This window comes from Sodiomyces alcalophilus (genome assembly GCF_042370955.1).
Source record: "Sodiomyces alcalophilus JCM 7366 unplaced genomic scaffold ACRALscaffold_5, whole genome shotgun sequence".
Taxonomy (NCBI): Eukaryota; Fungi; Ascomycota; class Sordariomycetes; order Glomerellales; family Plectosphaerellaceae; genus Sodiomyces; species Sodiomyces alcalophilus.
Genome location: NW_027263536.1, coordinates 1,339,428 through 1,366,777, shown reverse-complemented (window position 1 = coordinate 1,366,777; position 27,350 = coordinate 1,339,428). Strand labels below are relative to the sequence as shown.

General features: G+C 52.3%; 6 protein-coding genes across 6 annotated transcripts; 4 read left to right on the top strand and 2 right to left on the bottom strand.

Annotated features, from left to right (window-relative positions):
• The first annotated feature begins 26 nt into the window (after positions 1-26).
• ACRALDRAFT_1064867 (60S ribosomal protein eL27) lies at positions 27-1,707 on the top strand. The gene is made up of 3 exons (XM_071017057.1): positions 27-197; positions 482-818; positions 980-1,707. The coding sequence occupies exons 1-3, from the start codon at positions 135-137 to the stop codon at positions 985-987; spliced, it is 408 nt and encodes a 135-aa protein (XP_070874179.1). The 5' UTR covers positions 27-134; the 3' UTR covers positions 988-1,707.
• On the bottom strand, positions 1,682-4,166 carry ACRALDRAFT_1082681 (uncharacterized protein). Its single transcript, XM_071019346.1, has 5 exons — positions 3,493-4,166; positions 3,348-3,415; positions 3,059-3,282; positions 2,593-3,000; positions 1,682-2,535 (listed from the first exon to the last, which is right to left on the bottom strand). The coding sequence occupies exons 1-5, from the start codon at positions 3,630-3,632 to the stop codon at positions 2,146-2,148; spliced, it is 1,230 nt and encodes a 409-aa protein (XP_070874178.1). The 5' UTR covers positions 3,633-4,166; the 3' UTR covers positions 1,682-2,145.
• Positions 4,167-4,672: 506 nt separating this feature from the next.
• On the top strand, positions 4,673-5,307 carry ACRALDRAFT_211785 (uncharacterized protein; the record flags this gene model as incomplete). Its single annotated transcript, XM_071023783.1, has 6 exons — positions 4,673-4,695; positions 4,784-4,865; positions 4,935-4,994; positions 5,031-5,126; positions 5,195-5,220; positions 5,256-5,307. The coding sequence occupies 6 exons, from the start codon at positions 4,673-4,675 to the stop codon at positions 5,305-5,307; spliced, it is 339 nt and encodes a 112-aa protein (XP_070874177.1).
• Positions 5,308-7,958: 2,651 nt separating this feature from the next.
• ACRALDRAFT_1051590 (uncharacterized protein) lies at positions 7,959-10,962 on the top strand. Its single transcript, XM_071015694.1, has 6 exons — positions 7,959-8,235; positions 8,343-8,412; positions 8,512-8,592; positions 8,704-9,054; positions 9,145-9,570; positions 9,675-10,962. The coding sequence occupies exons 1-6, from the start codon at positions 8,225-8,227 to the stop codon at positions 10,293-10,295; spliced, it is 1,560 nt and encodes a 519-aa protein (XP_070874176.1). The 5' UTR covers positions 7,959-8,224; the 3' UTR covers positions 10,296-10,962.
• ACRALDRAFT_211782 (uncharacterized protein) lies at positions 10,386-11,058 on the bottom strand (the record flags this gene model as incomplete). The annotated part of the gene is made up of 6 exons (XM_071023779.1): positions 10,386-10,521; positions 10,574-10,644; positions 10,691-10,760; positions 10,814-10,862; positions 10,960-10,992; positions 11,022-11,058. The coding sequence occupies 6 exons, from the start codon at positions 11,056-11,058 to the stop codon at positions 10,386-10,388; spliced, it is 396 nt and encodes a 131-aa protein (XP_070874175.1).
• Positions 11,059-13,296: 2,238 nt separating this feature from the next.
• ACRALDRAFT_2035796 (uncharacterized protein) lies at positions 13,297-20,285 on the top strand. Its single transcript, XM_071020787.1, has 2 exons — positions 13,297-14,664; positions 14,732-20,285. Exons 1-2 carry the CDS (start codon positions 13,344-13,346, stop codon positions 19,495-19,497), a joined length of 6,087 nt encoding a protein of 2,028 aa, XP_070874174.1. The 5' UTR covers positions 13,297-13,343; the 3' UTR covers positions 19,498-20,285.
• The last annotated feature ends 7,065 nt before the right edge of the window (positions 20,286-27,350 follow it).

The following is a 27,350-nucleotide window of genomic DNA, read 5'->3' as shown; positions in this document are numbered from 1 at the left end:
GTCGCTTCCCAAATTTCCCCAACCCACACGACCCTGCCCACCAAAATTCCGGAGCAAATTTCATATCGACCGGTGCTCAGCGACGACGGACACTTTTCACCACAACCGCCCAGATATCCGACACCAGCTTCACCATGAAGTTCCTCAAGGTCGGCCGCGTCGCCATTGTTACCCATGGCCGGTATGCCGGAAAGAAGGTACGGTTGCACGATTTCGAGTCGGTTTGATCATGTTTGCGGCTGCATTGGCATGGCGTTCAAAATACGATGGCTTTTAGTCGATGGAGAAGAGAGCAAGGACCGACCAGAGGAGGACGTGGGATTCAGAGTTGTGGCTTTTCAGTCATGAAATTCTTTTTGCGATTGCCTGGCGAGGAGCGGAGTGGGGAGGAGGATCAAATAATAACGCCCTGCTGTCGCTGGACAACCGAGTAACAAGACGTCGAGAGGAACACATCGCTGACGGGACTCGCCTACTACAGGTCGTGATTATCCAGCCCGTCGACAGCGGCAACAAGGCGCATCCCTTCGGCCACGCCCTCGTTGCGGGCATCGAGCGCTACCCCTCCAAGATCACCCGCCGCATGTCCAAGGCCCGCCAGGAGAAGCGCTCCAAGATCAAGCCCTTCATCAAGCTCGTCAACTACAACCACCTCATGCCTACCCGTTACACCCTTGAGCTTGAGGGTCTCAAGGGCACCGTCAACAACGACACCTTCAAGGAGCCCACCCAGCGCGAGGAGTCCAAGAAGACCGTCAAGAAGGTGCTCGAGGAGCGGTACACAAGCGGGAAGAACCGGTGGTTCTTCACCCCTCTGAGTATGTGATCCCGTGTTCTTCACAACTGCAACGCGCTTTCCAGCGTCACCTTTCTGCACCCCAGGCTTCCATCCGTCACCCGACCAAAACAAGCCTCAAATGCTCTCTCTCGCTGTCCCTGTAATATGACAGACATACAAACTGACATGGTGCGTTCGCAGGGTTCTAAAAAACTGGGGAGAAGGGAAAACCATTTCTACATGCGTCACTCGGAATGGGGAGTTGGTTTGGCTTGTACAGAGCATCACTCACAATTGGCATTTTGAGATCCGCGGTTAAGGACCTCGCAACATGAACCCAAATGAAGACTTGATGATACCTTGGCTTGGATCTGTGTTTCTGCCCTCGTGCTGCTGGTGAACTTGGGATTGATGTGATCAGGCCCGTTCGTGCACCTGCTCCCTTTTGTGCTGTAGCATAGTGGATCGTCTACGCTGGCGCCAATCGGAGGCCGTGCGATGAGGAGTCTGGCAGCACTGCCCTGGGTAAGAATTCGACGGCGGGCGGAATCACTCCTCAGTTACTCATCCATCCTGGGTCCCAAGATAATCGGCTGACCTTGTTTGGCTGATACTGCTAATTGTGTATGCTCTGAACCAACACATTATAGGCTTTTTTATATTGTAAATTGCAACCTTGATAGTTTTGGCGCAGTTCCTTCGGCTAGGTTGTGGTACTATCTCATGTCGGCATGTAAGACGTAGGATACCTATTGTCAACCAAATATTTCTCCCTCTGGTGCTTGTTGGCGATATCGACTGCCGTGCATCAGTCATGCGCCTTACGAACCAGCGCCATTGAAGGACACCAGCCAGGAAAGGGAGTCTTTCCTCATCGGATGCCGAGCCGCTAGTTCGAAACCTCCTGATTAGGATGATGAGAACATTGGAACAGGGCCCATCCCGAAGTGTGCACTCAAGGCAGCGAAAATCATTCATTTGCATACATGCATGTCTAACCTCCCGCGCCGTCTTAAGAGTACATCAGATTAGACCCTCGTGGAAGCCATGCAGCCCGGACCCTGCGCTCTGCGCCTTTGCTCTTTCCGCTGTACAACAGGTAAGAATACCCGACTCTTTCGGGACCAAAAAATACAAGTAGAAAAATAGTATCACCAATTACATAGAACTCACGCGAAGTGAGCTTTCCTCCCAGGGGGTTTTATGGAGGAAGCACGGTTTGCAAGCGGACCCCAAGGCGACTCGTAGACAGCCGGCAGCCGGCTCATTAGCCGCGTATATAGTAGCGCCAAATTGAGTGGACACAATTGCGATGAGAGTCCGCGGAATGTGAGTGTAGTGTGTTCAGCGTGTCCAGGGCTCTGGAATCATAGCCGGAATCTGTCGGTTCCCATCTTGTTGGCAACTCCGTGCATGCTGTTGACCAGTCTCTGGGGGTCGTACTCAGGTGCATAGGTCGGTGCCATCTGGCTGAGTATCCAGACGAAAGCGAAAACAGAGAAGACAATGATGCTAAGCTTGCGCAAGATGGGCTTGCGCTGGCCGAAATCAGCCCACTGGCGGCCAGCCTGGCCAACATAGCCCTTCAGCTGTTCATAGCCGAGTTTGTAGTAGACCATGCCTCCCAGGGCGAGGCTGTAACCGAAGAACTGCAGACCCGTGACTTGAGTGCCCCAGATGATCATGGAGGCGATAACAAGCATAACGTCCTTCAGGACACCACAGAGGGTAAGGACAAGCGAGGATGTTTTTCCAATCTGCAAACGCCGTTAGCACTCGCATATTCTACTGAAGTCGTGGGACGTATGACTTACCAAGAACACAACCGACACGTTCAGAAGGAACGCACACATGCCGTTCAGGAAAAAGGTGAACAGACCGACGTTGTACACGTGGTCCATGCTGCAACGGGGAATCTCCCAAGCCGCAGCGACGACGAAGTTCATGACAGCGCAAATGGGCGCAAAGTAGTATAGGGAAACCAGAGGGTCCATCTTAAAGTCGGCAGAGCTGAGAAGGCGTTGTACCATGGTCAGGCGGAGAGCCTCGCAAATGACGCCGGTAATCTGGTAGATGACACCGATCCACACAAACTTGATCTCGCCGACAGAGGCGATGATGACACCGACGACAATGATCGAGACATTAAGGAAAACCCTCAAGTTGGGCGTCGAGACACCAAGCGACCATCCAGCCAGGAGGACAGCGACAGGTGTCGTAGCCTGCAGCGTGTCAGTGGACGATAGGAAGAAAGGATCGTCCGGGACAGGAAATTCTGACCTTGAGCATTTGAATAAAGGCCACCGAGAGGTAGAGGTATGTCAGATTCCCGAAGATCAGGCTCAGACTGAAGAATATGCCAATGGGGAAAATAGCTCGGACGTAGACACGACTTGTCATCTTGACCTGTTTCCGCCCATCAAGAAGAGTTGTCCATCGTGCGAGAATCTGGGTCATAATCGTCGCAAAGGTGAGATGGAAGGTGGTGAGGATGACGGGGAAGCCTGTATTTTTCTCCTATTAGCTTTGCAGGTTTCTAAGAAGGGCAAGTTCAGAACGCGTGGCTTACGGAAATTGAGAGTATCGAGAATCCATTTGTTGAACAGGATCACCGATGACGAGAGTGTGATCCATACACTATGTGGGAAGACGTGTCAGCTGCTGCGCAGGCTGCTTTGAAACTGCATGTTCGCCTGCGATTCTGGCCAACTCACATTACGTATAGAGCGGGGTGAAGAGTAGGCTTTTGAGCCTGTTGCTTCTCAACATTGGGATTAACGGTCGGGAGCACAGGGCCATTCGACTCGGCGCGAGGGATATCGCCCGACACTCTGGTCTTCTCTTCGACAGACATTGTTGCTGGCGTTTATCGTTTGTTGTTGCTTGAGGGCTAGCAAGGGGTGGGTTGTCTTGACAGCTGAGCGGGTCGGGATAGTATTATATTGACTTTTTCTTTGTTACGGCGATCTTGGGAGGTCGTGTACGTCGTCGACTCTGGGTCTAAAGCAAGTTCTTGTAGACGTGTGAATAGAAAATTAGATGTTGGAGCGAGTGGACAGGACAAGCCAAGCACTTGTTAGGGAAACCGTTTGTCGCGGCCCGTTAACGAGTGCAAATTGGGAGTCCCAACGGGGGAAAAATAAATTGAACGCCTGAGGCCCGGTCTTGAGCTTGTCGCGAGACGGCTGAAGATGACCAGAGGTTGAACAAGAAGAATAAGAAGAACAGGAAGCAAGCGTCAAAGGCTGCGTGAAGCCTGTATCTCTCCCAGGTGGGTGTCAGAGAGAGGCGAATAGTCAGAGGGGGCGGGTTGTGTGGGAGGGAAAGGACGACGAAGAGACGCAGATTGACTAGTCGCTCAACAGGGTCAAGAAGGGGGAAGGAGGAAAATGCATTAGGGGATCAGGGGACAGAGGATCCACGCCGTGAGATGAATGGATCCCCACGGCAAATGGAAGAAAAAAAAGGCAAAAAAAAAATAAAAAATTAAATTGACTGCGACCATTGCGCGGCACATGTCATCAACGTAAGCAAGGGATGGCTAGTCTGTAATTAATGTACCAGAGATAAGGTACTTGTACTAACATGTACTTCTAATTACTTTAATTCGGGAAAAGCGTCAGTGGTACGCGAAACGACCTGTTGTCGATTCAGGGTACGAGAAGGGCTAGACGGCTTCCTGGGTGGAGGGATGCGCGCCCGTCCTTCAGGGGCTAGCGCCTAGCGTAGCAGAGAATTAGTGGGGACATGATAGGGGTTATGGCCACAGTTGGAACCGCTGGGCCCAAAACTGTCGAAAAAAGGGGGTGGGGGTTCCTCACGTACAACATACATAACTTCGTGCGACCGAAGAATGCCATAACGATACGTCTTAGCACCAGGTATGAATTAGATATGATTCGCACTTACATGGCCAGGTGGCCTCTATTTTCCCGATGCATGAATAGACAATAAATCAAGCTCTTCCTTCTCCGTCCCTTGCCCATGTTCCCCATCTGCCGCTAGACCTCCGAGGGAAAAACCTCAAAGGGACCAGCGCTGGAATGTGAATGCGACCGTGTTCCAGACAGCGAGAGAACGATTGTGGGTGCATGCTGTACCGGATTTCTCGATAGAGTTAATAAGAATGGCGTCATTTGACCATCTTGCCATGCAGCGCTTAGCCGCCACGGAGTACTCCCTGCCTCATAGGCATGTACATAAACTGTTCCCTGAAGTGAGTGTTTCGTCGGTGATGTTTGGCGATATTTAGCTCCCCGGGTCACTACAACGTACATACGTTGTATACAACGCTTCATTAATGGTTACAATCTCTGGGAGTATGATGATGATGCTCTACACTACCGGTGTACATACATACGGACTGAATACTTCGTAGTATCGGTATCGATCGTCCGTTGGGACGCCACCAAATAGTGGGAAATCGACCGTCTTATTCGTATGTGGTCGCTAGGCGTCTTATTCAGTCATGTTCTAGGAAGGGAAACAAGGCGTCAGCCCTGATCCCGTTCTCCTCGTTCCAGATTTGATCCGAAGCCGGCGATAGCCTGAGCAACGGTCCTGAGACGGAATTCAAGGGCTTAGAGCGTCGTACAAGATAGAGTCTAGTCTATTATCATGATCGCTGCCCGGGTAGTCAGTCCAGGTTCTAATGACTGAGTTTCAGTCTTGAGATTCATCGGTTGGCCTTAGTTTAGGCCTTTCCAGCATCCCCGAAGCATGGAAGGAGTCAGGGGCAAGGGGCAAACTAATTTTGAGCATTCAGTCGTACCGCTGGTGATAGTTCGCCTGTCTGGTAATTAGAGTTCTACCTGTCTGCCTTCATGCACTTATCATTTCAACTCATCAATTCGATCGAGACACTGCTTGCTGCCAGTATAACCGCCATCTGGAAACAAAGTTTGGGGCCATCATAGGGTTCATCGCGCTTGAGACATAAACGCTTCTTGCAACGATAGGCCACGCCCGCCGTTGTAAGACCGTCGGAAACTGAAAGGAGAAGCGCACCACGACCAACGCAGTAGCTAGTACCATCGGAGATAGCCTCAATACATAACAGATTCGCTGCTTCCGAGTCCGTTACCCTCTGCGAACGAGAGCGTTCGATTATCCTACGTGTGGTGACTCCGGTGTACAAATTGATGCGCAAATTCTCTGATACCGGCGATGATCATTCCTGATCTGCAGAAGGTCCATTTTTTGGTGTTTCAACGAACCCAAGACGGTCAATGCCACTGTCGCTCAAAACAAAGTGTGCACTCCATCCCTACCTTGGGTTATGCACATCCGTGGGGAAAGACATGTTATTCAATATCAAGACCACGTCGACACCTGCCATGGATAGGATTTTGCACGTGTACTTGTTGCGATAAATACCTATGGTGCAAAAGAGGGGTTGGAAGAGGCTCTGATAATACTTTAGAGACAATCCAGATTCTAGTCTGAATTACTACATATGTACAACGTAATTATCTGTATTACGAACCTGTAATCTAGGTAGGTAACGATCACATTCCTTTCATCCCACCCTAGGTCAGACTCGTCCATGGCCAGGGCGAGGTTACCAGGACTGAGGTTCATCGGCCATTGTCGTTGTGATGGATGTTTTGAAGGCATTGCCGGTACATATATCGTGAATCAGGATCTGGATTGACGGCGGGGACGGATGGGGCCGTGTGTGATTGAGCCCAATTTCCACGAGATTACCTATTTACGTTGTCCGGTACTGTGCTCCTACCAAACAACGCCGACACGCTTTACGGATTTCAAGATCAGGCTAACCGAGTGGATCCAGTTACGGTACCTACAACGTAACGCATTGGTCAGGTTCGTTACAACTACCAAGCATGAAGTCCGTACAACGTATAGGCGGCAATGTGTATTGTGTTGTCTCGACAGTTTTCCATGGTTCAGGTACTCGACTACTTCGTACATACCATCACCAATGTCTTGTACAACGTAGCTGCATGGCAGGTAGTCAAAAGGGAAGAAGGCGGTGTGAGAACGACAGGTCGGTGGCATCGCCAGAATCGTCACAGATCGCACCCACGGGTGTAGGCACCCCACCAGAGATGCGCGTCGTAAGGATGGAACAGGGGGGAGACGGAGTCTAGCCATGCCCAAGCTTCTGCAGACCCCTGAATTACCGTTTGGCGCTCTATGTAGGTACATTGTATGGTCCAAAGATAATTCATAACGACCCTGGGAGTCGTCAGACGCTGGTCTGGTTGGTCAGAAAAGTAAAAGGGGGGAAACAAGGAAGTGCTTTGAGATTAGTTTCGCCGTGAAAGGCGGGGAAAAGACAACGAGATATCATATGCTTAATTTGGAACATTAGGAGAGACATGGTAAAATCGGACGCGTTGTGGTGTCGTCGCTCGCCCTCGGTCTCTTCAATAGGACCACCTTTCAATACACGACGAGAGGGCGTCGTATGTATGTAAGTGCGTTGTAAATAGTCCTTGGAACATTATTCCACAATGTACGTATTCGTATGCGGAGGAGCCTCGCTACTACGTTGTACGTAGGGGATATTAGGTAGGTGATATAACATCTTCGTAAGGTGCCTTAATTAGTCAGGTACATACAACGTACAACGTACATACAGACTTCGTACAGTACATCGCTGTAATCCTAATATACGGGTCCTTGCGTGTAAGTGCTTAATTTACGGGCCCCACTAGGTACCCTAGCTACCGCTTGTTTACAACGTACTATTCTGACCTCCCTTTTTCTGTCTCCCCATTTCGCTCCTCCTTAAGACATAGAGATCATCGGCTTAACATGATATACCTAATATAGAGGTAGAATGGCTTTCGACGCTGTTAAGAAGCTTCATTGACATGTTACCTAGAAGATATACACTTGGGTAGTGAGGCTGATTAGCAAGTTCTAGGATGTGTCTGTATACGTTATACGAAGTACATTGTACATAGCTTAGCTAAGGTACTGAGTATGCAACTTCAAAGCCCTATCCCAGACAAGTAAAGCGGGGGGTGGAGGATGTATGTACATGCACCTAGTGAATGCGTTGTATTGTAAGCCTGCTGTAATATGCAATATGAAGCCTAATGATGTTGATCGTCATTTGCACTTTGTAGTGTACATCGTACGGAGGGGTAATGTTATATTTGGGGACATGCTTGCCGCCACGACTCGCGCCCCTCTCTAGACCCCTGCACCGAGTACTACGAATACTTCGTAAGTACGGAGGAATAATAATCTAGCCCCTTGACCGGCCAGCTGCTCCCGTTTTTCCTCCCAAGTATTTCCGTGCTGGTTTGCTCCGTACGTATTTACAACGTACAGGGAACGACATTCGTTTGTGAAGTTCTGAGTTCAGTTCAGCCTCGTCCTCTCCCCCCGCTCTCATTGCTGCCGAATTAAGCTTCGAAGCATCTTGCCTAACCCCGAATCTTTGCCTTTCGCAAGAGTGAATTCCTCACCATGGCTGACATGTGAGTACCTACTGGCTTTCGCGGTGTACAGTTTCGGGACACGAGCCACCCCTGAGAACCTCAAGGATCGGGCCTCGGGCACCGGCTAACCCGTCTCCTGCTTATAGAACCGTTGATGTTCTCGTTATTGGCGCTGGCCCAACAGGCTTGGGAGCTGCCAAGCGTCTCAATCAGATTGTGCGTCTTCACCGTTTACCCTAAACCTGGATAGAGTACAGGCGCTCACTTTCCTCAACGTCGACGATAAGGCGCGAAACTGACCCGAACGGTATACAGAAAGGCCCCTCCTGGTTGATTGTCGATGCCAACGAAAAGGCCGGTGGTCTCGCCTCAACTGATATTACTCCCGAGGGCTTTGTACGTCGATTGTCCTGCTTGCTTCTATTGCGATCTCCCCTCTCCTCGCCCCTACTTCGAAGTACGCCATACCCCCAACATTTCACGATATTAACCGAGGAGATATCGTAGCTCTACGATGTCGGTGGCCACGTCATCTTTTCCCACTACAAGTACTTCGACGACTGCCTTGACGAGGCACTTCCCAAGGATGATGACTGGTACACGCACCAACGTATCTCCTACGTCCGCTACAAGGGTCTTTGGGTCCCCTATCCTTTCCAGAACAACATCTCCATGCTTCCCAAAGAAGACCAGGTCCTCTGCATGGACGGCCTGATCGATTCCGCCATGGAATGCCGTGTCGCCAACACGAAGCCCAAGGACTTTGACGAGTGGATTCTGCGCAACACGGGCGAGGGCATTGCCAACATCTTCATGCGTCCCTACAACTACAAGGTGTGGGCGGTTCCCACCACCAAAGTCAGTAGCGCTTCATTTCCTCCCTGCCGCGCACTTCTCTACTTGACGGCGTGGCGTGTTCGAGATTGGTTCTAACTTTGTAGCGGATAGATGCAATGTGCTTGGCTTGGCGAGCGTGTTGCTGCCCCGAATCTGAAGCTTGTCACCAAGAACGTCGTTCTGAACAAGGTTGCTGGGAACTGGGGTCCGAACGCGACATTCCGCTTCCCTGCTCGTGACGGCACTGGCGGTATCTGGATCGCCGTGGCCAACACTCTGCCCGAGGAGAAGAAGCGCCTCGGCAAGAAGGGCGAGGTTGAGAAGGTCGACGCCGAGAACAAGATCGTTACCCTGGGTGACGGCACGACAGTCAAGTACAACAAGCTCATCTCAACCATGGCTGTCGATTCTCTCGTCGAGAAGATGGGTAACCAGGAACTCGTCACTCTGTCCAAGGGTCTCTTCTACTCGACCACCCATGTCATCGGCGTGGGCATCCGCGGCGAGCGCCCAGAGCGCATTGGCGATAAGTGCTGGGTAAGTGAAATACATACTGAACACATCCCACGCCCCCCCCCCCCCCCCCCCTCTTGGCCCGTCTGGCGTATGTCAAGTCAAGTCTCTGACATGATGGCTCGCAGCTGTACTTCCCCGAGAGCAACTGCCCGTTCTACCGCGCTACCATTTTCTCCAACTACTCTCCCTACAACCAGCCGGAGGCCAGCGTCAAGCTCCCGACGATGTACCTCGCCAACGGTACCAAGGCCGAATCGTCCGAGGCCAAGGAGGGCCCTTACTGGTCGATTATGTTGGAAGTGTCGGAATCCTCGATGAAGCCGGTTGACCATGAAAACCTCCTCAAGGACTGCATCCAGGGCCTCATCAACACTGAGATGGTCAAGGAGGAGGACGAGATTGTCTCTACCTACCACCGCAGCTTCGATCACGGTTATCCCACTCCTACGCTGGAACGTGAGGGTGTCCTCACTGAGCTCCTTCCCAAGCTACTCGACATGGACATCTACTCCCGCGGTCGTTTCGGCAGCTGGAGATACGAGGTCGGCAACCAGGATCACTCGTTTATGCTCGGCGTCGAGGCAGTGGACAACATCCACAGCGGCGCCGTTGAACTCACCCTTAATTATCCCGACTTTGTGAACAGCCGCCAGAATAATGAGCGACGACTTGCCCAGAACTTTGTTTTCGCGCCCACAACCACAGCAGAGCTTCCCACTCGAGATGCTGCCGGCTCCCAGGCTTAGAGAACCCGTGCGCAATCGAGACTTGCCGATGCAGGTCAACCAGACCATGGCAACAACCTAGGCTATTATCCACGCACCCGCGCATGGTGCTCATGGGTGAATCGCCGCAGTTGCAACATGTATCATGGCGTGGTCGGGCCCTCCGCTTGGCTCGTGATTTGGGATGTAGGAGAACGGAAAATGTGGGAGGTAGGGAATGGTAATGAATGAGCGACGTAGACGGCAGCTGCGATGATGCTTTTGAGGGATATCTCGACTTTATACTACAACCTAGCTACTGACGGACGGATGATGCGTGTCTATTTTCCCTAATACTAGAAAAAAGGTGTGCGCGAATGGACATGGTGGGCTGTGGCCTGTGATGGGAATTATAGAGTGAACATCAGTAGACTTACAGCATATCCAAATTTTGACGAGGTCAAGTAGCATCGGTGTTCGGGATCATTACAATTCCCCGGCGACATGCTCGAGTCAGAAGTGATCGAATCACACCAACATGATCACATTTCTCTCCTGACCTATCTCCTTTTGGGTACGTTTTCGGTTCTCTGACCCTCTTGATGCGCTCTCCAGCAAAACACGTAGCGGCATATGGACCCAGTTGCTTATATATTCTAGTTGGCCTCTTTGTCCAAGTTGGTATTATATATTATGGCCTGATCACTCTCCCCGTCCGTCTTGGCATCGCCTCTAGTCACTATTTCGGGCAAGGACCGTATCCTGAACGAAGGGCGCCTTGGATGGTGTCACTGAAGCTAAACATATTTTCCTATTTCCTACGACAACGTAGGTGCGTACTTTTTTAACTTACCTACCTATATATGATATGAGCGTTTTATATCATGACGGAATCATAGGAGACCTCTGCCTCGGAAGGGATTGAATCCGTCGCACGAAGTGCGCCGTTAAACATTATTTAAAGACGACCATCATGGCTATATTGTGCAGGAGGTTGGGCAAGCTAAGGGCGTCGTTCTTTTCTCGTTTGATTCGATAGCAGTTTGGCCCATGGAGGTAGTATGAAGAACCATGATCAATGTTCCCTTCTTATAGTGTACGAAGTACAGTCGCTTGCTGCGCAAAATATTATAAGCTCCTCCTATAAACGGACGATTACGGAGAGCTCGGGATGCCTAGTAAGGTATTACTCCGCTTGATTGTGTTTTTTTTAGAGGCGGGACCTAGAGGTACTTTTGTACACTACCTACACCTTCGTACACTACAGTTCTGATATCAGTACGTAACATGACTCAGCGGCACCATTATTAATCAATATTCGTATCCTATCAACGTCTGTTAACGGGGCTCAGGGTGGAGTTCAGCTAGTCGCCTTGCGGACCACAGCCACCATGCATCCAGGGCGTTTCTCTCAACCCTCAATAGTCGAAACCGGAAAGCCCTGAGGACAACGACTGACTGTCCACTCAGCGCCAACGGATCGCGTTGCAAAGCGTGACCAGACCTCAAGAAACCGACGTTTATCTTCTTCCTTTTTCTACCCTACTGCGGGGAACTCGGACGACAAACTTTTTCCGTTCGAGCAACCGTCCAACTGACGGCATCGACAAGACGAAAACCACAAGCCAACTCTTGCGCCCACGCTGTGAAGCTCTTCAGCTTTTCGACTCTTCAGCTCTTCGGATCGAGTACGCCAATCCTTTCGCGACGGCGGGCCCTCGCCGTTCCCCCCCCCGAGATCACCACAGCCCTTCTGAAGCCGGCGATTAGCAGGTTCCAACGATGTTGCATGCGCGCCACGTAAATTGACAGGTTCCGTCCACTCTGCGACGCTCGAGAAACTAGTCTGGGCTCCATGATCTCGCATCGTTTTCGTCAACATGGACGGAGCTGTACTTGTGTCGGACGATCATTTAGATCCGCCTCCCAGGCTCTTTGAACGCCTGCACCAAATCGCAGGCTACAGCTGGGACGACACTCAACCCCCGTTTCACACTTCGTACGATATCTGGTAAGTCTGTCACGCTTTCTGTGAAGCTTCCCTTTCTTTCCCCCGAAGCGGTCCCGTGGTAGCCAGATTCTGACCAGTTCTCATCCCCCAGGCAAGTCGTCGGAACCAGATTCGTCTACCCTTTCTCACATCCCACCGCCTCGAGTCCCGGATCAGCTGCACGGTTGCAGTCCGGTCGACCATCGCCGTCCGAATACCCCAGTTCTCATGGCATCCTTGGATCTGTCTCGTCCGTCGACGGGAGTAGCGATTTGTCCGCGCCATCCCCATCCATCTTGACCTCAAGTTCCGAGACGCCGTACATCGAGGAGCCCGTGGTGGCACGCATCTCGTACCACGTACTCCGCGAGGAACGGACATTCTATATAACCAAGAACCTCATAGCCTCGGTCGACGACGACGGTGAGCACATTGCTAAGCCTGTGGATCTCGTGCGTTTGGCGCCTCATCCCAACGACCGCGGGACAGTCATCGCCGCCATATATCAATATGCCGGCCGCAACGACCTTTTCGACTTGATAGACATGGGTCCTGCCTTTTACCGAACCCGCAAGGTTGGCGATCAATATGAGGCCTACCGACAGGAAGACTCCCAGCTGAAGCCACCCATCAGCGTACCCAAATTCTTGGACTTCGCGGTTGGTGCGGCGCAGTGTCTAGAAATCCTTCACTACGGCCAGGGCACCACGCATGGCGAGATTCGACCAGACGCGTTTCACTTCAACGCGGAGACGAACCGTGTTAAGCTCATCACCCTTGGGACCGGTACCAGGTCTTTCGAGAACCGGCTTCAGAGCTCAGCATGGTCGAATCTGTCCAAGGAACTGGGGGCGAAGAACAAGCTCTTGTACATCAGCCCGGAGCAGACTGGTCGCATGCCCGCCGAGCCCGACAGCAGGACTGACATTTACTCTCTGGGCATCGTTTTCTGGACCATGCTCACTCAGCGCCCCGTGTTCGAGGGCGACAGTCCCCTAGACATCGTCCACTCTGTTTTGAAAGGCAGCATACCCCGCTTGTCGAATGTGAGGGAGGATGTGCCGGCAGTCCTGTGCGACATCATTGAAAAGTGCACGGCCATGCGGGTGGGAGACCGGTATCATTCGGCCAGCGGTCTGCGCCATGATTTGGTGAAGGTACGGCAACTCCTGAACGAAGGGGATCGGCAAGCCCTCGATAAATGGACCATTGGTGAGAAGGACGTATCATCCTTCTTCATCCTGCCAACTATAATGATTGGCCGTCAAAAAGAGCAGAATGAGCTGCTCAGAGTCATCGATCGGGTTGCCAAAAGCCACGCAATGAGCTCAAAGGCTCCCAGCAGCAGAGCCTCCGATGGATCAGCCCCATCGACCGAGGTCCCCGAGACCGGGACCGTGTCGAGCGAAGGCGCCAGCTCGGCCGAGGGCAACGTCCTGCGCGGCGGGTCGTTCACGCAGACTTCGTCCTCCGATTCTAGGCAGACCAGGGCGAGTTTTGTCCCCTCTATGCTATCTGACTCTCAGACCATCTCGGGGGACACCATCGCGTCGTCTAATTCCGGCTCGTTGGCTCGTACAGCAAGACCCTGGGAAAGACATCACTCCGTGTCCGTTGAGGCAAGGGGTCTGGGCGACGGTATGGGGCCTTCGGCAACCGAGACGAGTCGCCATAGCGTTACTTTGGAGTCGACCTCATCAAGTCTTTCGCGGCAACTCGGCTCAGCCAAGTTCCGGCCCCGAGGCCACTGCGAAATCGTGACCATAGAGGGCGTCGGGGGTCTAGGCAAAAGCTGTCTATCTCAGTCCGTCTTCGCGGAAGCCAGAAAAAGGGGCTACTTTGTCTCGGCCAAGTTCGATAATGCGCGACGGCAGGCCTTCGGGCCTTTGCTCAGGCTGCTGTCGTCATTGTTCAAGCAAGTCTTTGGCGAGAAACACACCAACACTCCGTTCCATCTTACATTGAAGCACAGCATTCGTCCCGTGTGGCCAATGCTTGCCAAGATGCTCGGGCTGCCCGAACATCTTCTCGGGACCATTGATACGTCTCTGGCTCGGTCACCTCCCACCTTCCAGACGAGGCACGGGAGGATAGCGAGTGTCAAGCGGGACAACTCGCCTTCGCTCTTACCCAAGACCCCGAACATCACATCCCAGGGTTCGCAGGACCTCCTCCGGGCCGGAACTTCTACCATGAATACGCGGTTGATGAACACTTTCCTTGACGTCCTCCGCATGTTCACGACCCATAAGTTCGTCTGTTTCGTTCTGGACGATCTCCATTACGCAGACAGCGAGTCTCTGGAACTGGTGTCCCGAATCATCGCCGCGCGGTTGCGGATGGTCATCGTCCTGACCTACCGCCCTGACGAAATGTCTCCCGAAACTATCGAGTCCATAGTCAACCCCCTTGAACCTGACGGTGAGTACTGCGAGATGCCAGCTGGGCAATATCTGTGGTGTGTGGCCAAACCGCTCACATTATTCAGCAGACTACCCCCATTCAGGATCTCCGGTTGTGACGAAGATACCCCTGAATCCATTAAGTGAGAACGACATTGTGCAATACGTTGCGACAACGCTCTGTCGGCCAAGGGAGGAGATTCAGCCGCTGGCCCTCGTCATCCAGTCCAAGACGGCTGGAAACCCTTTTTATATGAGGGAGATGCTCAGTGCATGTTACCGCAGCAAGACCATCTGGTACGATTACAAGGATGGCAATTGGCACTATGACCTCGACCGTCTCTTTGATCAGTTCAAGACGGACGAAGGTTACGATGTTCTCGATACCGACTTTATTACCCAGAGACTAGAAGAGCTGCCACCGGCTTCTAGGACCTTCATGGCTTGGGCTTCTCTTCTAGGCTACACCTTCTCCTTCGACCTAGTTTGCCGTCTCATGAGCGGCGAATTTGAGTACGTGGAAGAAGACGATGAGTGTCCCGAGTCTGGCGATCGCCCGCCCATTTATTCCAATGACGATGCCGTCGCTGGTCTCCAGGCTGCTGTGACAGCCTGCATTTTCGTACCTGGCGAAACCGATGACAGATTCCGCTTCGCGCATGATCGCTACATACAGGCGGCGGCCAATCTCAAGGAATGCAAAGCCCACAAAATGCAATTCATCATCGCACAAACTCTCTTGAAATACTATGCCTCCGATCCTCGGTTCAGAGATATCGCCGCCTCTCACATCTGCGACTCGGTCGATATAGTCAGACGACGAGTTCACCACCGTGAGCCGTTCCGCAAGCTGCTACTCGACTGCGCATTGACTGCGACTGAAAATGGTGCCCGGCCCACAGCAGCCAAATACTATTCTACAGCAGTTGCCCTTCTCCAACCCAATCCGTGGGACGATGGTATCGAGGACGTTTCCTACGATGAGACCATACGCCTTCACATACGAGCCGCCGAATGTAATATCTACATCAACCAGAACGACAAAGCTTGCGAGCTTCTCTCGGCCGTTTTCCAATTCGCTCGTACGCCGCTTGATAAAGCTCTTGCGCATGTGCTCCAGGCGAGGATATTTGCGCAGGCGGGGGATGCGATGGCCGAGATTCTCTCTCTCGAGGATTGTTTGCGTACCATGAAGGTCAACTTTGACAGCAACCCGACATACGAGATGTGCGACAGGGAATTCGAGCGGCTGGCGATCAAGATTCAGACAATGGACAAGGACGACCTCATGAACCCGCCCGTCTCTACGGACCCCAGTCTGCCGTCTATCGGAGCGGTTCTCGCGGAGGCAGTTGGCTCAGCGTGGTGGAGTGACAATCTCCGTTACTACCACCTGTCACTGCTCATGCTGGATCTGCACCTGACCATGGGGGCCTATCCGCAGTCGGGTCTTGCCTTTCTCTACTTCGGCATCATCGCGCTCTCTCGGTTCAGCATGGTGGGGCTCGCTATCGAGGTTGGAGACGTCTGCATCGAGCTTCTCGATAGGTTCCGCGACCCTTTTTCCATGGCCAGGGGCTACATGATTTACGGCAACTTCATCGGGCACGTCCACTTCCCCATTTCCGTCGCCCTAACTCATCTGGAGGGTTCGGTGGAGTACGCTGCGATGGCTGGCGACAGGATTTCGTTTATCCTCAGCGCCGGGCTCTCTGCGCTCCTCAAACTATACGCGAGCGAAAACTCTGCGGATCTCGAGGCGTTCTGCCAGTTCCAATGCGAAGGTATCCAGGGATGGAAGGAGGACACAAGGGGCGGCACGCTGCTCATCTCGGTGCGACAGGTCTGCCGTGCCCTTCAGGGCAAAACGCGAACAGGAGACCCCGAGCACGTCATGTCGGATGACAAGTTCAACACACCTGCTTACAAGTCCTGGTTGGCTGTCAGTTGTCGGGACGGAAACCGCTCCATACTCTTCTACGAGACGATTGAGATGATCCCGCTTTACCTGTATGGTCACTACGACCGGGCCGTGGAGATTGGGGAGGTCTGTTATGCCAACATACACGACCTGTGGTCGTCCCGCAACACCCGGCTGCTCATGTTCTTTTACGGGCTCTCCCTCGGAGGAAGGATGCTTCGCCGACTCGACGACCCTAGATTCGATCCTACCGTCGAGGAAATAGAAGCTTGCGTGGAGAAGATCTCGGAACTCTCCAGGAAAATAAAACAGTGGGAGGTGTACAATGGTATCAACTACGCCTCGTGGTCAAAGATGCTCGATGGCCAAATCTGCGAATTGCGCCAGGACTTTGGGGCGGCCATTCGACTCTACGAAGAGGCCCTCGACAACGTTGAGGAACAGGGCCACGCGTTTGACGAGGCCCTGGGGAATAGTCTCATGGCTGGCGTCTTCATTGGCAGGAAAGCGAGGAGATCGGCACGAGCCGCGATGAAGGAGGCCGTCTCCCTTTATCGAAAATTGGGGGCCGTTGGTGTCGCCAGCTATATCGAGGAGGAACATGCTCTTTTGCTCCGCGGGCCCACTCGCAATCCCAGGACGGCAGATGCCGGGGTGCAGACCGAATTTGCCGGGGATGTTGTCCCCGTCACCACTTTCCAACCTGCAAGCAGACAAGAGGCTGAAGAGGCGGTGGCCATGGCGGCACGCAACACTGCGGCGGATCTCAAAGGAGAGCGAATCGGCGCCTGGCGCGGCTCGGTGAACATGCAGACCGAAGCAGGAGCCGGCCTACCTGCACTCGATATGATCGACTTGCACGCGATCCTCTTATCCTCTCAAGTCATCTCGGCCGTCCTCAATGTCGACCAGCTGCTCGAGACGATGTGTGATGTGATACTGCAAACATGTGGCGGTACGGCAACCCTAGCAGGTATCGTGGTTCGCGACCCGCAAGGATGGTGTCTTGCGGCAAGCGGTGACCCGGAGCGAGGGGCGAAGACGCCAGAGACACGCGAGCTCATCTCGTCAACGCCACTCGTGGAAGAAAACGTCATCCTCTACTGCACGCGCTTCCGGGAGACGCTCTTCATTCCCGACATTCTCAACGATGAGCGATTCGGCAACGTGAGCGAGACTTGGCAACAGAGGAATCCCCTCAGCAAGGCCATCATCGCCATACCCATCTCCCGTGGTGCTGGTGAGGAGGGTCTTCTCGGTGTGCTGTATCTCGAGGGCGAGCCCGGGTCATTCACAGATCGCAACGTGTCCGTCCTCCAGCTTCTGGTGAATCAGATTGGCATCAGCTACTCGAATTCGCTGGCGATGAAGGCTGTGGAGAAGGTGTCGAGCGAGAACGAGCGCAATGTGCTGGCTTTGAAGGAGACGGTGGTCCTCGCTCAGGAGGCGGAGGCCAAAGCCAGGATCGCCGAAGCCGAGGCCAAACGCAACGTGAAGATCGCCGAGGAGGCATCCAGGGCCAAGTCGATTTTCCTGGCCAATGTGTCTCATGAGCTGCGGACACCTCTCAACGGCGTCATCGGCAACTCGGAGCTGCTTCGCGAAAGTGGTCTCGACAAGGAGCAGCTCGAGATGGCCGATTCGATCCGAGTGTCGGCAGACCTACTCCTGGCAGTCATCAACGACATCCTCGACTTCTCGAGGATGGAAGCAGGCAAGATTGAGCTGTATGTCATTGCGTTCAACCCGGAGGAGATGGTGCGAGAGGTTGTCCGGGCCGTGTCGTACAGCAACCGGCAAAAGGCACAGCAAAAGAATGTCACCATCATTCAAGACATTCGTCTGCCGTCGATGCTCATATACGGTGACCCCATCCGGCTTCACCAGGTACTCGGGAATCTCATCAACAACAGTCTAAAGTTCACTGAGAATGGCTCGGTCATCATCGGGGCCTACGTGGAGCACGAGACGAGTGACAAGGTCTCCCTCACTTTCAAGGTGCAAGACACGGGCATCGGGATTCCATCGGATCAGTTGAAGCACCTGTTCCAGCCGTTCAGCCAGGGGGACGCGAGCACGGCTCGGAAGTATGGAGGCAGCGGATTGGGGCTGAGCATCTGCAAGTCTCTGATCGAAACGCTGATGAAGGGTGAAATCAAGCTCGAGAGTCAGGAGGGTGTCGGAACGACGGCATCCTTTTCTGTGACGTTCGAGAAGGCCAAACCCGATGTGAACGTCGGTGATGCACACGCTGCGAGGTTGCCTCCACTCATCGACCGGTTCACGGCGCTTCCGACGGCGCAGCTGGAGCAATCCCTGAATCCCTTCTTCCAATTGACGACTATACCAAGGGATCAGATTCGCATCTGCATTGCCGAGGACAACGCGATCAACCAGAAAATAGCGATGGGATACTCATACCGGCTCGGCTATAAGACGGTGGATACGTACGAGAATGGGATGAAGGCTGTGGAAGGCTTGCGGCAGAAGGCCGAAGAGGGCCAGCCGTATCACGTTGTTCTCATGGACGTGCAGATGCCGGTCCTCGATGGATATGAGGCCACGAGGGTAATTCGCAGAGACCCCATCGATGCCGTTCGCAAGGTTCTCATTATAGCCATGACGGCGTCGGCTATCCAGGGCGATCGGGAGAAGTGCCTGGCGGCGGGGATGAACGACTACATTGCCAAACCCGTCCGGGTCGACGTGCTGGAGAAGAAGCTCAACAACTACATCAGCCCCCGGGGCGTCGGCATGTCTGCCTTGGCGCCGTTGGCCAGGCCACTAAGGACCGTGCCGGCTCAGGGAATGGCATCGTCCCGCATCATCCCATCAAGCGAGGTGCCCACTGTTGTCGAGAGTGGCTCGGACGCCTCGACCGTGAATTCAGGTCAAATCGACACTGGTCCCACGGGGACATCCCAAGCATAGAGCCCAACGTCAAGCGACTCTGCCAGACCATGATGATGATGAGGAGGAGGAGGAGGAGGAGGAGGAGGAGGAGGAGGAGGAGCCCGTCGAGTGCAGCAGCCAGCAACCACAGGATAGGTGTGATGGATATGACAACACACACCGTCTCTGGTCACGACGGACGATAAAGCTGAATGATTTTCTTTTTTACCACGCCTTATTCCAGTGGCAACGGATGCAGCCTGGTGCTGTCAACCAACGCCGATACCAGGTCGGAAGAGGACATATAACCTAGAAATATCTGTCTGGGAGACTCGAGAAGCATCCACAGCAGCCGGCACTACCAATTCTCCTGTCAGAGGACGCGATGAGCGTTGTTGATAGAACACTCGACGGGAGAGATACAGTACGTCGTGATACGCGGTGGGATGGGAGGGGGCAGGCATGTCAGCCGACTTTTGTGATTTATATTTCTTTTCTACTCCTGAGGCCATAGAGTGCCTGGACATGAAGCACCATATATGGTCGTTGGATTGGGAGGTCTTTCGGCACGGTAGCCGACGCTTTGAACGATACACCAGCATCATTTTGGGATTTCTCTCCATTTCATCGAGGGCCCGAGGATGGATAGATATATTTGCTTGGACGGACTAGATGCATCTGGGCCATCAGTTAGAGGTACTGATGTAGACGGAGGAAACGGAAAGGGAAGGGAAGAGGAAAGGGAGACGGAGACGATAAACTTTTTTTTTAGTTATTCACAACCAACATCTGGTTCTGATGAAGATCTCACGATGGCCCAATTCTCGTTGGTCTCAGCTGCACGTGATGCTACAACTTGCCATTACTCGCCGGGTGATTATTTCTCCGTTTGTCAGCTACGATTACATGTACATGTAGTCTCGTACGAACCGGAAGTTGCTTCTTAATAATCAACCATGTCGGAACTCGGAAATCCAGTGGGCCAGCTGCCACGAGGTCATCCTGGATTTTGGATACGTTGCACGCGGTAATTATGGCATGTCGAGAACATCCGAGGGGTGTGCCGCCACATGTCGGCGTCGAGTATAGAACTTTCCTCCTTGATTCCAACCCTCTTTTCTTCCTTTTTCTTGTTGTTTTTCGTTTCTTTTCTTAGGCCACGTTATATTGTGGCTTTCTTTTCTCCCTAGCATCTGATACATGCAGCAGCTTACATATGCAGCAGCTTAGACATCTTGGCTTCGGGCCATGCAGCGAGCCTCGTGTATGTCGAAGCCTATGCACTTTCCCGGGACGAGGGACACTCTTACAGAGTAAAAGCTTGCTTTGCCACGACCAAGAACAGTAGCAAAAAGCAAGGGAGGCACGAGCACGTCCCTCAGTTCCCGCGTGCGCACGCAGACAGTCAGACATCGGAACGTGTTGTAACCGGGGAGACTTCAATATAAGGTAAGTATCCCGCCGGGATAGGCGAGCTAAAACCAGTTGAAAGAAGGGGAAAGTAAAGTAGGCCATCCGTTCCCCATGACTTCCGAAAGGGGAATGAAGGGTGTCGTCGGCCCTTGCTGAGATTGGGCATCCTTACGAAGCCACCTACCACTAGCCACCTCTGTAGGGCCCAATATGGCAACCACCACCACCATCATCTGGCTAGTCGATCCGAGCGCGGAGTTGAGACGGCTAAAGCCCTATTCGGAGGAAGAGACCACGATGCAGTGGTGATTATCACGCCTACAACGCACGCTCTGACGACAGGACAACATGACCAAAATCACCAACTAGCTGCTTACAAGATATCCTTCCATCCAAGGAAAGAAGATAATCCCAGTATCGGCGAACGGAAATTAATTGACATGGGTCTGGAACGTACTGTACGAAGGGAGGAAACGCACGCTGCTGCTTTCGTCCTGGGAATCGGAGTTGCGATGGGATGCTACTCTGTATGTACGAAGTACGTTGTATATTGGGTTCCACCTTTTCACCTCGAGGCCTTCTAATTTTGTTCTGTTTATATTTCCTGCTTCTTTTCTATTTCGTCTTCTGCTTCCTTAACTTTTTTTCTTACGTTTCTCCTGTTTCATTCGAGATGACCGCATCAGAAACAGCAACGACAGTCACAAGACAAAACGTCACCCCGTTTAGCCTCCTCCGTCCCCGGAATCGCTGCGGAGAGAACCCCGGATCGGGAAAATGTGGGTGCTAATTTTAGGGGAAAGACAAAAATGACAAAAGAAAAATGAAAACAAAAAGAAAGAATCTCACACTCGGGGGATGCCGAGGGGAGCACGGACAACCCGGGGCCGAGTGGATTCCGTTTGTTCCCTTGATCCACATGGGAAGTTACTCTCCCCGATTCGTTGTTTCACGTCTTGCCGGGGTAGGGGCCGCTGCCTACAACGCAACGTACGTTGTACATTCTTCGTGCGTCTAATCAGCAGCAAAGGAGCCATTCATATGTACCAAGTTTCCCAAGTTGACAGGACAAAACGTACGATGGACTCGTCGGTGGTCCAACCCATGTCGAGGATGAGCGGAAACGCCCTCCCGGTACGCAGATCCATTGCTTCAAGCTTCAGGATGCTTGCTTGTTCCAACAAACCAACCAGAATGGGGAATGATACGTATGTTCAACGTATGTACATACGCCGACGGGCATGTTATGTACTGTTTCTACTTTGCATCTTGGATGAATCGATACGAGGTCATTGTCATTCTACAGTAGCTAAGAGTACGGCGGCAGCAGCTTAGTCTCTATCACAAGTAGCCTCGAAGAATGAAGCGTGAGTGTAACAACAAGAGGAAGGTTCCAAGTTGTGAGTTATGTATTGATCCGGGATATCGCTCTCGAAAGGGTGGTCTTTCTCCCTTTTGATGAGGAGATGAAAGGATGGCCGCCTTTAAAAAAGGCCAAAGGCTGATGACCCCTGTCCACAACGCAATTCAAATCACCCCCCGAACCCCCTGTCCTTTCACCCTGGGCCACCATTGGCTATCCAGCTCCAAATCCCACAGCGGCAGCCACACAAACAGCCACAGAAGCAGCCGTCCGTCGAAGCACCCACCCCTACCTAGATAACACGATCTACTGCGTACGAAGTAAGCAACGACTCTATTGAAATCCACAAGCCGGCGACTTGGCCGCAGCAACAGTCAACCAAAGCATGGACCTACTGATTGAGTAGTCCACACGAGGAAGATTACTACACTACCACATTATGATTCTCCTATCATTCCTTAGTCACTGGCGTGTGGCGATGCTATGGGACTTGGCGAAACAGACGTGTGATTTAACCCCGACAGGGGTGTGGTAAACCCAATAAACCCAATGCTCCTCAAGGCCCATACCCACCTAATAAACTTGTGACAAGTACACGTGTAATAGGTAAGATGGGCAGTTCCGTCCTTGCCTTGGAGCCTAGACCTGGTCCTAATGAAGGAAGGGGGGGGGGGGGGGGTTCATTAAATAATGTCCGAGGGATGATCAAAAGGCGCTAGAGGCTAGAGAGGAGCTAGAGAGCAAGTGATCGGCCTCCCAACATCCAACAATGCGGAATCTGACATGGATTCAAACGCGACTAGCGTGTGGCTTGTGAGGGGAGAGGCTGGTCACCTGCCGACTTCTCTTGACTCGGACGTGGACAACACCAAGAATGCTCTGTCGCCCCTGACTCGTCGATTCTCATACGATATGCATGTCTCGGCCGTTGATGGGGACACGATACCCAAGCCCGTCAACCACGTTGCGACCACCCGACGAGCATGTGTACGTTGTATTCTGGAAGGGAGGATTAAACAGCCACTATTCTGTGCAGCAGGGTAAACCGCTAGTGCGCTCCGGCTCTCTGTCTGCCGGTGACTTTGGGCTTTCCAAGATTTGCAACCGGCCCGTTGCGACAGACGTACATTGTAAGGCTTGGCACATGGAATAACCAAGTTGCTACGGCTCGCTCGCGTCTGCTGCTCATCTACGTTGTACGGGATCATTAGAGTGTTGTCTGGTTCCTGGTATTCGGCCGAGCTGCGCTGAAACGATTGATATCTTTGGGATTGGCTGGTTCTTTCCGACGATGCTCTCCGACGACGAAAGGCTCAATCCCGCTAGCCAGATGCACGAGAGTCCCCAAAGATGTGACTCCAAAACTGCGGGTAAGTACTGCCCAAATTCTCGACCCTCCTGAGGTTGTGCAACACATGCAGCGAATGGCGGTTGCGAGGCGCTTCTGAGGGTTGAAGTCCACCCTCCCTTCTTTCTTTTTCCATCTTCTCCGGGGCCTCTTGTAGTCGACGTCTCCATCAGCCGCCCCAGCCCGGTTATTTTTCGCTTTCCTGAGCAGCATTTCCGCATCGTCGCTCAGCACAATGATCATGGTTACCGGCTGTGGCTGGTGTCTTTAAAAGCCGCCGAGGAACAGGCGAGGTACATAGTCTCTGATGTAAGCGAATAACTGGCGAAGTGACGTGTGATCTGATTTGGCACCTCTCCCTCAAATCCGTTCTTCTCGCCGATTGCGCGTTTTATTTTCGACTCGCATCGGTAAACTCGGCATGTGGAGGTCAGCTGCAGCAAAAGAAAGACGGCGAGGTGAACCGGTCTGCTAGTCCGGCCACCTCGAGTCATGAGGCGAGTAAGCAATGGGCCGTGAAAATTCGGACGGCAGTTTAGATCATCGTCAGTTCGGGTGACTTGTTAGTCTGCATCGTTTTGTCCACCCGTAATCATCAGGGCATTACTGACCTTCAACATTAACAATCGATGGCTCAGCGAGCCAAGAGCGAATTTAATAAGCGGGATTGATAGACGCAGAGTGGCGGCTGAAGCTGGGTGGACTCGGTCACACTACGTCGCCTGCGATGGTGGGACATCCCCATGGAATATGCGTGTACTCCCTGCGGCCCGCCCATTGTTGATTTAGTAGCCAACGCTGGTCGTTGGCCCCAGTGATGCTGGGGCCCCCAAAGATCCAGAGATTTGAATACAACGTACATGGCCATGTCGTTGGCCATGCTCGGTGTTGTCCTGACGACTAGCGGAGTAAAATAAAGGAGCCCATGACCTGACTGCATGAATAGATTGCAATGTACGATTGAAAGTGCTTGCCATGAAAGCACATGTTTGTGATCCGAATAGACGGGATGCAATGACTGACCAAATTCGCGGCAGTCAACGAGGGAAACGCGCCCGTCCAAGACACGTCCGAGCGGACTCGAGTTGCCGTATCTGCATGACGGCGGGCGGCATGTCTGTATCGTCTTTGAAGCTGAACCTGGAGAATTACATACAGGCGCAGATAGATTAGCTTTCCCGCAAGGGGGCATCGATACACACCCCCAAATGGTTACGATGTATTGTATGTACATATATCAGGCTAGGTATTTTCGAATCATGGTATTAACGGTTTGGCGAACACTACTTCGTATTTCTCATCATCGCTACGCGCGAAACCGTTTTATGGTCGCGTCTTCCGATGTATTGGGATTGGAGCTGGCCAGATGGGAAGAGAAAGAGTCTCGTTGCAACGGTTTATTTTTACTACCTTGTTACCTAGACAAAGTCGCAATGGAGAGGAGAGGGGTCATTACATAACATAACGTACAAGGGGGTTCATACGAACAGATGGGGGTCTCACAATATCCACTGTAACATGTCATGGCATTTGGAGGAGTTGACCCCCAGCCTAAGACGGCCCACTTTCCCAGACCCAAGGAAGGAACCCGATGAAGGGTTGTTCCTGATTGGCTCTATTATACCCAGGTCAGCAACTTCAATATGTTTCAGATTGACTTGTACCTGCTGCGCCAAGGGTTCGGGGCGGCAACTGCCTTGACAGTCTGATGAGAGGGTGAAGGAGATACTGGCTAGAACGACGAACCTGGGAGCCGTCGCTCGACGGGGATATCCACGGAGAGTAGGGGCAACCGGCAATGTGTACGTAGGTATGTATGTAATGTACATTGTACGTTGTACGTATGTAAGAGTTTACTATGAACGAGTGTACGTTGTACGATGACGGCACAAGGGGTCTCTTTCAAGTGCAAGTGCAAGCATACGGCATACATTGTAGCATGAATTGAGCCTGAACAAGTTCAATATCGACCTTAATATACCACCTACCTTTCTAAGTGCCCTTACCAGCGAGTACATGAATATCATATGTACATACAACGTACTGTCATAGGTCTGGTGGTGGGAATCTTAGCGATATACAACGTACGGATAACGCATACCCTCTTCCTTGTGAGTGGGTGCTCAAGGTACGTCGAGTTCAATCCAGGATGGTTTTGACACGCGATTGATGATGAATTATCAGAGAGCTCCAAATCATAAGTTTCCTGCCAAAGCCGGAACCTTTTCCCCCCCGGAAACCCGTTCCAACGAGAACGGCGGTTGTGCTATCCCCATCACATCATACCTTGAGACTGCGTAAATTGCAAGACTTGTTTTCCTGGTTGTGAAAGTGTACATTGTATTTGTCTAACCAAATGCTTCCTAAAAGCGGGGAAGATAAACGTCAGACGAAAGAACGGGTGTACGGCAACGGACGGCTAAATTACGCACTGGCCTCAGTGCATCCATTGCCCCCAGACGTCGAGTCCTCATATGGTATAATTACGTTGTACATACATTTTCTACCCGAGTCCTTGGTTAACACTCAAGTCCCCGGTATCCTACGTTCTGGGATGGGAAATTGTCAAATAGGAAAGACAGCGCGGACAAGACGCTGCCACGCCTTAAAAAGACGTCAAGGCCGTTCGTTCCCAGGTTGCAATTATCCGGGTAGGCTCAGTGTTTCGATCCCGTCACCAATTTAGGCATACGACAGCCGTCGGATGCCTTGGGATGGGATGGGTTGCCAAGTGTGCCGGATCCACGAACCCTACATACGTTGTACGTTGTAAGCACAGGAATGTAGTGCACTTCGTGTCCGTCATACATTCCACCAGATCTCGACCAACCCCATTGTCACTCATACAAAAGTCGTTATAGTCAGCCTCGTATCTCTCTGCCCGATCTGCAGACCTGGACGAAAATCAGTCCGCAGCGGTGCGCACAACCTGCGCGATTGCCCCGAGCTCCGGGTGTTCATTGACCCGCCCAAGCTCGGGTCCGAGAAACTACACTACCAGTCAGACCAAGACTCTCTTTGGCTATTGTGGTTCTCGGGAGTTGGAGGGGTTCTTGTCTTGTTGGCTTTTGAACGGGGATACACACTAATCGAGTATAGCTACGACGTACTAATGCATATGTAGGCTGCTATATCTAAGGTGCCCAGGTAGTATGTATACGAAGTAGAACTAGCCATATCTGCGCTCCCCCTACTTGCAAAATCCACTGTGGCTTTATCTCGACGCTACGGTATTTCTTCCTTGTTTCTTTTGTGTTGTTTCTTCCTTGGGCGTTTGACCCTTGCTTTCTAGGATTTCTCTTCTCTTGAGCCATGGGCCTATCCCGATCTTCCCCCACACCAGACTTGAGAGGAAAAGGCTAAGGGCACGCGACTCTAGCCTGCTAGGATTCTCGCGGCCTTCTAAAGATAATTGGTCTATCTACATACATATTGCATTTAACCCTGAGCATAGGAAATGTACGAAATATTCCCCCGGCATATGTACATATGCACGGACAGGACAGGAGGTGTCAACTGCATCCGTGTTGTCCTATCCTGACTAATATTACGAGGGGGTTACCGCTCGAATATCGGACATCAGTCATTGATCCTGGCCATGGCAAGGATGGGCTAATTGTTCGCACATAAGCAGTCGTATATGTACTGTCCGTACACACAAGATAGTTTCACTTCGTATGTATGTTGTACCTCTCTGATCTACGATGAATCAAAGCCCGGGGAGTAGGAGTTTGTTCGTGATTCTTGCCTACCTATTCTGAAAGTGCA

Excerpts from the sequence above, each read along its gene's own strand:
- ACRALDRAFT_1064867 (XM_071017057.1), top strand. The coding sequence starts at position 135 with ATGAAGTTCCTCAAGGTCGGCCGCGTCGCCATTGTTACCCATGGCCGG. Across the intron at positions 198-481 it reads GCCGGTATGCCGGAAAGAAG|GTCGTGATTATCCAGCCCGT; the intron begins GTACGGTTGCAC and ends CGCCTACTACAG.
- ACRALDRAFT_1082681 (XM_071019346.1), bottom strand. The coding sequence starts at position 3,632 with ATGTCTGTCGAAGAGAAGACCAGAGTGTCGGGCGATATCCCTCGCGCC. Across the intron at positions 3,416-3,492 it reads CACCCCGCTCTATACGTAAT|TGTATGGATCACACTCTCGT; the intron begins GTGAGTTGGCCA and ends CTTCCCACATAG. Across the intron at positions 3,283-3,347 it reads TCTCGATACTCTCAATTTCC|GCTTCCCCGTCATCCTCACC; the intron begins GTAAGCCACGCG and ends AGAAAAATACAG.
- ACRALDRAFT_1051590 (XM_071015694.1), top strand. Across the intron at positions 8,593-8,703 it reads ATATTACTCCCGAGGGCTTT|CTCTACGATGTCGGTGGCCA; the intron begins GTACGTCGATTG and ends GAGATATCGTAG. Across the intron at positions 9,055-9,144 it reads GGGCGGTTCCCACCACCAAA|ATGCAATGTGCTTGGCTTGG; the intron begins GTCAGTAGCGCT and ends TGTAGCGGATAG.
- ACRALDRAFT_2035796 (XM_071020787.1), top strand. The coding sequence starts at position 13,344 with ATGCGGGTGGGAGACCGGTATCATTCGGCCAGCGGTCTGCGCCATGAT. Across the intron at positions 14,665-14,731 it reads CAACCCCCTTGAACCTGACG|CAGACTACCCCCATTCAGGA; the intron begins GTGAGTACTGCG and ends CACATTATTCAG.